The 9,630-nt window shown below is 43.8% G+C and overlaps 1 protein-coding gene across 1 annotated transcript; it reads right to left on the bottom strand.

Annotated features, from left to right (window-relative positions):
- Window positions 1-416: 416 nt before the first annotated feature.
- Window positions 417-3,151, bottom strand: LOC141050698 (E3 ubiquitin/ISG15 ligase TRIM25-like). Its single transcript, XM_073547290.1, has one exon. It carries the CDS (start codon window positions 2,915-2,917, stop codon window positions 1,148-1,150), a length of 1,770 nt encoding a protein of 589 aa, XP_073403391.1. The 5' UTR covers window positions 2,918-3,151; the 3' UTR covers window positions 417-1,147.
- Between the last annotated feature and the right edge of the window lie 6,479 nt (window positions 3,152-9,630).

The raw sequence follows: 9,630 nt of genomic DNA, 5'->3' as shown, positions 1-9,630 counted from the left end.
GGTCGGGATCGCTGGTACATCGCTAAGTGTGACAGTACCTTAAGGCTATGTTCACACGTTATGTTTTTTCTTGGTTTTCTTATGCAAATTTTAGCTGCGTTTTACTGTCCCAGCAAAGTCTATGAGATGTCAGAATTCTCCTGCACACGGCTCAGTCTGTTCTCAGTATTTTGTGGAATACCTCGGATTTTGCAGGATGCAGCAGGTCACGTCTCAGCATTTTCCCAATGTTTTTCACCTATAGAAAGCAATGGGTCATAGAAAAACCCTGAAAAGACGCAGGGATCAGGTTTTGCAACTTTTTTTGTGCCAGAACCTGATGGTGAATTAAATTTTTTTTATGAACTTTATCAGCATTCACAAGAAACAAATGTACAAAAACACAGGAAAAAATGCAACAAAAACTAAGCAAGACCTGATTTTTAAGCAATTTTATTACTGCCAGGAGAGCAGATTGTTCCTGTGGAAAAAAAAATCACTGTGTGAACATAGTCCAAGACGCTGCATTTTTTATTCAGCAAAAATACAACAGAAACTCCTCAAGGGCCACAGACGAAGAGCGGATTGGTGGAGGTGAGAGTCCTGTACGTAGAATTTGTACCTTTTATATATTTATGGTCTATACTTTCCATATATCACAGACCCTGAGAATGAAGGGGCCACAGAGCTTAGTGCTGCGTCCCTTCACTGTTTACCCTCCACAGCGGCGCTCTGGACCCCCGATGTGCCCCCCATCCACTGCGGCCGTACTGCAGCTCCTGCACCGGGGGAGTCCAGAGCTCCGATGTGCAGGAGGCTGAACTAATGCTGCAGCCCCTTTATTCTCAGGATCGGTGGGGGTCCCGGGAGTCAGAGAGTGCTGACATATCCCAGCTATATACCAGCACTGTATCAGATAGGATTAACCCTTTACTGAATAACAATTATCAGTCTCAGGACAATTCACCCATTAATATTCACATTCTGCTCAATCATTGATTCTGCATCTGATCTACAGGGAAGAGGAAAAAACAATAGGAACAATCCCCTCATGACTCCGCCATATACATTGTATTATTAGAGGGTCCCGCTGAAAACTCACTATATACAGATGTGTCCATGTGACAAGGAATAATGTCATTATAATGTGACGAGGACGACATCAGCCTCAGCTTCTTATTGTAACAGAGGCCCCATCATACACCCAGAAGACGACATGTAGGGGTTCAGTGAAGGAGGCGGTGAAGGTGTGTAAGTGTCTGATGGGGTCACACAGCTCATAGAAGGACAGACGCCCGGCCTCATAGTCTAAGAAGACCCCAAGTGTTGGACATGTTGGCTTTACACTGAGGGTTAATACAACTGAGTTGTGCCATACATTATATTCTTCATTATTCACATCCAAACACCAGGATTTATCATTAGAATCAATAGCAGACTTATCTCCTTCCTTTTCTATACTGGGATAGGACAATCCGATAGAACAGTCTCCTATTTGGTCCCATTCTACCTCCCAGTAATGTTGTCCCGAGGAGAGGCCACATCTGCTTAACACCTGGGGGTAATCCACAAATCTTCCTGGGGATTTTCGTCTATTCTGTTCATTTTCTAATTTTGTTGCTGTTTTCAGATCTCCTGATATCTTCACATATCTCTCAGCAGTGTCCACATCCAGCAATATGTCTGGGACATGGACCCCGAGCTCTGATGTCACATTGGTGACAATATCCCTCATAGATCGGTGTAAGGTCAGTGAGATCATAACCTCATCCAGATCCTCCTCAGAACTGACCTCTCCACCATCTCCTCCTGTGTCCTCATCACCTCCATGACTACATACTGTAATGTCACCCTCTTGTAAGAGTCTTATTGGGTCGGTGACACCACACATCTCCTCCACGTGACGCATCTTCCTGGACAGCTCGTCCTCCTGTATTTCCAGCTTCTTGATCAGATCAGATATCTGGGACATAATCTTCTCCTCCTGCCTGGAGACCTCACTCAGCACTTTCTTTTCTGCCATTTCCAGTTGCTCCTTAATGTCCATAAATATCTTACTGATGTTCTTCCTCTTATCGGAGGCTTTCTCCTGGATATTTTCTTTATGATCTTGCAGATTCTGGACTCTTGTCTGAATTTCTACTTTTTGTGGGTTTAGTTCATCCAGATATTTTCTCAGTTCCTTTTTCTTCTTCTCAGAAGCCTCATCTAGAAGTTCCACCTGGTGTCCTCGGTGTTCACCAACCAGACAGCAAGACACACACAGACATGCCGCGTCCTGCGGGCAGTAATACTCCAGAGCCTTCTTGTGATGGGAACATTTTCTTTCCTCCAGTGTATCAGTGGGGTCAACTAACATATGTTCTGGTGACTTACTGTGTCTGCTTAGGTGCTCTTCACAAAAAGACGCCTCACACTGCAGACATGTCCTTATAGCTGGTACAGGAGACTTTGTACAGTAAGTACAGAAGATCCTGGTCTCCTCCATATCAGGCTGAGTAGATGAGAAATGCTCCACTATGTTCCTCAGCTTCCGGTTCTTCTCTGGGGCCGGACGCTCCGGATATTCTGCTCTGCAGTCAGGACAGGAATACCCTCCAGCCGCCTCCTGGGCATCCAGCACACTCACAATACACGAGCGGCAGAAGTTGTGTCCACATCTCAGGGATACGGGATCTGTATAGAGGCTCAGGCAGATGGAGCAGTTCAGCTCCTCCCTCAGCTCCGCAGACGCCATTGTAGTGGGAAAGAGCAGGAAATGAAAGTGGAAAAGTTTGTTTCCATAAGAAGGGTGGAGAGTCTGTGCAGGATCATTAACCCCTACAGCTCCTTGGTTGTGCTCATTGCGGGATGCTGATCCATATTTAGGAAGAAAGCACTTAGGGTAGGGGCACACGGTCAGTAAACGCTGCGGGTTAGACACTGCGTACATCCGCATCGCCCAGATGTTACAGCATAGTGGATGGGATTTCAAGAAATCCTATGCCCGCTAAGCGTGCACCGATACCTGTGGCTACCTGCAGAGATGGACATGCGGTGTGTCTTTCCAGACTGCAGCATATCTATTTATTTTGCAGACGCGAGCCTCCGCAAGATAAATTTCACCCGTACAATGTATTGGATATGGTGATTCCGCACGGTTCAGTGAACACGAGGATTCGCCTGCGTTCTATAGCCGTTAGCGGACATGAGCTGCGTCCAAAGCGCTGCCGATTACTGATCGTCTGCACATCCCCTTACTGATCAGCCATGAGGATCTGGTGTGGGATTAGGAGTTGTAGTGACTCCACCTGATCATATTAGGCCTCATTCACACATTAGTATTTTTGATCAGCATTTTATCAGTATTTCTGTTCCAAAACAAGCAGCAACTCCAAAACACAGAACAGGTGTAAATCTTTCAATTATAGTTTTTCCCTGTATGTTCCATGTTTTTTTAAGGCTAGTCAAAAAAAAAACGCACCAAAATTGCACAGATCAGCAGCGTCTTTAGACGCACAGCAGGCAGGAGTTTGGACAGTTATCCCCTTCACGCCCTTTGATGTCATGGCAATTGTGCGGAGACACAGGAGATGTGCCCCCGTGGTTGCCACCAGGAGCTCAGCTTAACCCCTTACCTACAATGGACGTAATATTCCGTCCATGTGACCCTGGACCTAACTACCATTGACGGAATATTATGTCCCAGCGATCAGTGGCGAGCGCCGCTGATCGCGGCCGGGTGTCAGCTGATTATCACAGCTGACACCCGGCACAATGTGTCAGGGGTGGTCACGGACCGCCCCCGACACGTTAACCCCTTGTACACCGCGATCAAACGCGATCGCGGTGTACCGGGGGGGTTAAAGGGAAGCATCGGCAGGGAGGGGGCTCCCTCCGTGCTTCCCTGAGCCCCCCACGGCAGCGCAATGTGCAGCGCTGCTGCGGGGGCCTCTTTCCCTACAGGCCCCCGGATCCAAGATGGCGACGGGGGCCTTCAGGGGCCTGCAGGGAGCTGACTTCCTCACTGCCTGCAAAGCGCAGGCATGAGGAAGTCTGCAGCAGTGCCTGTGACAGATTGCTGATCTGTCACAGTGATCTGTGATGTGACAGATCAGCGATCTGTCACAGGACAGTGATGTCCCACCTGGGACAAGGTAATAAAGTTAAAAAAAAAAAAAAAAAAAGTGTTAAAAATAATTAAAAAAAAAAAAAAATCGCTAAATAAATTAGTAAAAAAAAAAAAAAAAATATTCCCCAATAAATCCATTTTTTCAAAATAAAAAAAAACAAAAATAAAAGTACACATATTTGGTATCGCCGCGTCCGTAGCGACCCGCCCTATAAAACTGTCCCATTAGTTAACCCCTTTAGCGAACCCCTTAAAAAATAAAAATAAAAAAATAATGATTTATTATCATACCACCGAACAAAAAGTGCAATAACGCGCGATCAAAAAGACGCATATAAATATACATGGTACCGCTGAAAGCGTCATCTTGTCCCGCAAAAAACGAGCCGCCATACAGCATCATCCGCAAAAAAATAAAAAAGTTATAGCTCACAGAATAAAGCGATACAAAAATAATTATTTTTTATATAAAATTGTTTTCATTGCAAAAAACCGACAAAACATAAAAAAACGACCTAAATGAGGTATCGCTGTAACCGTACTAACCCGAAGAATAAAACCGCTTTATCAATTTTACCGCATGCGGAACGGTGTAAACGCACCCCCCCAAAAGAAATTCATGAAACGCTGGCTTTTGTTCATTCTGCGTCCCAAAAATTGGAATAAAAAGCGATCAAAACATGTCACGTGCCCGAAAATGGTACCAATAAAAACGTCAACTCGTCCCGCAAAAAATAAGACCTCACATGACTCAGTGGGTCAAAATACGGAAAAATTATAGCTCACAATATGTGGTGATGCAAAAACTATTTTTACAATAAAAAGCGTCTTTTAGCGTCTGACAGCTGCCAAACATAAAAACCGCCATAAATAGTAAATCAAACCCCCCGTTATCACCCCCTTAGTTAGGGAAAAATAATAAAACTAAAAGAAAATGTATTTATTTCCATTTTCCCGCTAGGGTTAGGGCTAGGGTTAGGGCTAGGGTTAGGGCTAGGGCTAGGGTAAGGGTTAGGGCTAGGGCTCAGATTAGGGTTAGGGGTGTGTTGCGGTTAGGGTTGGAGTTATAATTGGGGGGTTTCCACTGTTTGGGCACATCAGGTGCTCTCCAAAGGCAACATGGCGTCTGATCTCAACTCCAGCCAATTCTGCGTTGAAAAAGTCAAATGGTGCTCCTTCCCTTCCAAGCTCTGCCATGCGCCCAAACAGTGTTTTACCCCCACATATGGGGTATCAGCCTACTCAGGACAAATTACAAAACAACTTTTGGGGTCCAATTTCTCCTGTTACCCTTAGGAAAATAAAAAATTGGGGGCAAAAATATAATTTTGCGGAAAAAAATGTTTTTTTTATTTTCACGCCCAGGTGTTATAAACTTCTGTGAAGCACTTGGGGGTTCAAAGTGCTCTCCACACATCTAGATAAGTTCCGTGGGGGGTCTAGTTTCCAAAATGAGGTCACTTGTGGGGAGTTTCAATAGTTTAGGTACATCAGGGGCTCTCCAAACGCACATGACACCCGCAGACCAATCCATCAAAGTCTGCATTCCAAAACGTCACTACTTCCCTTCCGAGCCCCGACGTGTGTCCATACAGTAGTTTTCTCCCACATATGAGGTATCAGTGTACTCAGGACAAATTGGACAACAACTTTTGGGGTCCAATTTCTCCTGTTACCCTTGGGAGAATAAAAAAATTGGAGACTAATTGATCATGTTTGTGGAAAAAATACGATTTTTTTATTTTCACGCCCGGACGTTATAAACTTCAGTGAAGCACTGGGGGGGGTTCAAAGTGCTCACCACACATCTAGATAAGTTCCTTGGAGGGTCTAGTTTCCAAAATGGTGTAAATTGTGGGGGGTTTCTACTGTTTTGGTACATCAGGGGCTTTCCTAACGCGACATGGTGTCCGATCTCAATTCCAGCCATAAAACGTCAAATGGCGCTGCTTCCCTTCCGAGCTCTGCCATGCGCCCAAATAGTGGTTTACACCCACATGTGGGGTATCAGCGCACTCAGGATAAATTGCACAATAACTTTTAGGGTCCTGTTACCCTTGGAAAAATAAAAATTGGGGGTGAAAAGATCATTTTTGTGGAAAAAATATGATTTTTTAATTGTACCGCTGTACGTTATAAACTTCTGTGAAGCCCTTGTGGGTTCAAAGTTCTCACCACATATCTAGATAAGTTCCTTGGGGGGTCTAGTTTCCAAAATGGTGTCACTTGGGGGGGTTTCCACTGTTTAGGTACATCAGGGGCTCTCCAAACGCGACATGGCGTCCGATCTGAATTCCAGCCAATTTTGCATTGAAAAAGTCAAACGGCGCTCCTTCCCTACTGAGGTCTGCCATGCGCCGAAACAGTGGTTCCCCCCCACATATCAGGTATCAGCGTACTCAGGACAAATTGCACAATAACTTTTGCAGTCCAATTTCTCCTGTTACCCTTGGTAAAATAAAGAAAATTGAACCTGAAGTATTTTTTTTGTGAAAAAAAGTTAAATGTTCATTTTTTTTTAATATTCAAAAAATTCCTGTGACGCACCTAAAGGGTTAATAAACTTCTTGAATGTGGTTTTAAGCACCTTAAGGGGTGCAGTTTTTAGAATGGTGTCACTTTTGGGTATTTTCTATCATATAGACCCCTCAAAGTGGCTTCAAATGTGATGTGGTCCCTAAAAATAAAATGGTGTTGCAAAAATGAGAAATCGCTGGTCAATTTTTAACCCTTATAACTTCCTAACAAAAAAAATTTTGGTTCCAAAATTGTGCTGATGTAAAGTAAACATGTGGGAAATGTTATGTATTAAGTTTTTTGTGTGCTGTATCGCTGTGATTTAAGGGCATAAAAATTCAAAGTTGGAAAATTGCGAAATTTTCAAAATTTTCGCCAAATTTCCGTTTTTTTCACAAATAAACACAAGTTATTTGAATGCAATTTTACCACTAACATGAAGTACAATATGTCATGAGAAAACAATGTCAGAAAGGTACAGTGGTCAGAATTGTAAAAATTGGCCCGGGAGTTAACGTGCAAACCACCCTTGGTAGTGAAGGGGTTAAAGAGGTTGTCCACTACAAGGACAACCCTTTACTGAACAAAATTTTTTATTCCCCGATAAAATAAAAAGCCTATACTCACCTACCATGCCGATGCATTTCCAGTGGTGTCGGCACTCATGGTCCTGGGACTATCAATCTTGTGACAAGTTAGCTTGGTGCCCAATCAGCGCAGGCATCACTGTCTCTGCCTCCGGGCAAATTGAGCATGATGAAGAAGTCCGGGCTGTAGCTGATCTCTGACTTCATGTTCAATTCGACAGGAGGCGGGGACAGTAACGCCAGCACGAATTGGGTGCCTGGGCCACGTGTCACAACAGCATGAATCCAAAGGGAGTTTGTAGCTATATTCCGCGCTGCCGCTTTAGACAAATTCCAGGAGAATGCTGTATGATTGCAGTGGTTTTATTCTACGCGTTTCAGGGGTCTCATGAACCCTTCATCAGGAAATACCACCATTTCCTGATGAAGGGTTCATGAGACCCCTGAAACGCGTAGAATAAAACCACTGCAATCATACAGCATTCTCCTGGAATTTGTCTAAAGCGGCAGCGCGGAATATAGCTACAAACTCCCTTTGGATTCATCATTTCTTTGGTCACTGAAGACCTGTGGATCTGCAGCAGCCGCTACCTACACGCTCTTATCTCATCCTAACCAGGTGAGCATATTTCATGATATACTGTCTTTTGTAACGTGGATAAGACCCTCTTGCGCTTTTTTGTCTCCCCCTTTTTTTGCAATAACAACAACAGCATGGGAGATTCCAGGAGAACGAGTGCCGACACCACGGGAACAGCGCCGGCACGAGAGGGGAGTGTAGGCTTTATTTTATCAGGGCCAAGCATGGGGGATGACAAGTGTTGCCCAAGTAAAGGACAACTTCTTTAAGTTAAAGCGGAACCTGGCTGTCATTGCCAGGAGCGTTGCCCGCACTTAGAAGGCTGGGAAAGGAAGGTGACTCCATCTTCCTTTTGACAGACACCCCCATGATGTCATCACCAGGGCCCAATCGTTGCCACGACCTCCAGTTCAGCCAGCTATAGCAAGCCTGTTAGGCCATGCTAGGAGCATGGTCTAAGTGGCTTCTGTCTGTGCAGCATTGACAGGTATAATGCATTGCAGTGTGTTATACCAGTGATCAGAGTAAAAAAATGTCCTATAGAGGAACCAAGTAAAAAAGTAAAAATAATTGTAAAAATATTTGAAAAAACAAGATCACAAAATAACCAAAAAAACGAAAAAAAAAAAAAATTCTACCAATAAATGCACATACAATATTTATAAAAAAAAAAATGTTGTATTGCCACGTCCATAACGACCCAACCTATAAAACTGCCCTACTGTTTAATCCTTTCCGTGCCGTGAATACCGAAAAAAAAAAATAAAGCATCATTTATTTGTCCCTTTTTTATCATCATACTGTGAAACTAAAAGTGGAATAAAACACGATAAAAAAGTTGAAAGGAAATTGAAATGGTATAGCTGAAAACATAGTTTTGTCCCTCAAAAAAACAAGCTGCCATATAGCTGTTAGCTAAAACGTAAAAAAGTTATAGCTCTCAGAATAAAGCAATGCAAAAAATTTTTCATATAAAATTGTTTTTAATGTATAAAAGCACCAAAACATAAAAAAAGCTATATAAATTTAGTATTGCTGTAATCATACTGACCCAAAGAAGAAAGTTATCTAATCACTTATACTGCACGAGGAATGGCGTAAAATTAAATAAAACCAACTCTTCACCTGCTGTTAATTTTTTCATTCTGCCTCCTAAAGATCGCAGTAAGGCTCGGTGCACATTTATCCTGCGCTCTGCATTGAGGACTTACACCAGGGTTTCCGTGTAAATCTATGAAATATATGATTCATTGAGAACCCCTGGCAGAAGATTCCCTATAATGAGGCAGAAGGAGGCACTGTGGATGCCGTCTGGCCTGTGATCTGTCGGTGTCTGTCTTTTTAGGTGTGCAGAAAAGTGTTCTCTTCTGAGCAGAGACATGGCTAGGGGTTTAGCTCAGTGAGGACAAAACATCTGACTGGGCCCCTAACTAAATAACCCTGATTAAAACTATGGTGGGGCACCCTAATTGTGGGCATAGGTAGGGCCGCTTTTAGACAAAGTAGGGCTCTGGGCAAAAGTTTAAAGTGGGACCCCAAATGCTCACATGGTGTACTATCACAAAGAAATATTTATGCTGTATTTACATGCGCTGAGTTCAGGCCGCTATGTGGTATTCGCAGGTGCGCAGGATGCAGTGACGAGTCGCGAGACAAGTAGGTGCTTTCTGTATTAACGTTTATAGGGCCAGAGGGAACTTTCCTCAGTCCCGGCCTGATCACCAAAAAAACAGGGGTAACAAGGGTTGCCCTCGCAGGGGCTCTATACAGGCACATACAAAACAGTAGAACACGACTACTTCCGGCAACAGCCGGTGACTATAGGGCTGCGGTATGGCCGACTACGGCTCCTTAAT

Source organism: Dendrobates tinctorius, unplaced genomic scaffold (assembly GCF_039654945.1).
Source record: "Dendrobates tinctorius isolate UK_male_01 unplaced genomic scaffold, ASM3965494v1 ptg000152l, whole genome shotgun sequence".
In the NCBI taxonomy this organism is placed as follows: domain Eukaryota; kingdom Metazoa; phylum Chordata; class Amphibia; order Anura; family Dendrobatidae; genus Dendrobates; species Dendrobates tinctorius.
Note: the sequence above shows the minus strand (reverse complement) of the source record. Positions and strands in the feature narration are given on the sequence as shown.

Excerpts from the sequence above, each read along its gene's own strand:
- LOC141050698 (XM_073547290.1), bottom strand. The coding sequence starts at position 2,917 with ATGCGGATGTACGCAGTGTCTAACCCGCAGCGTTTACTGACCGTGTGC.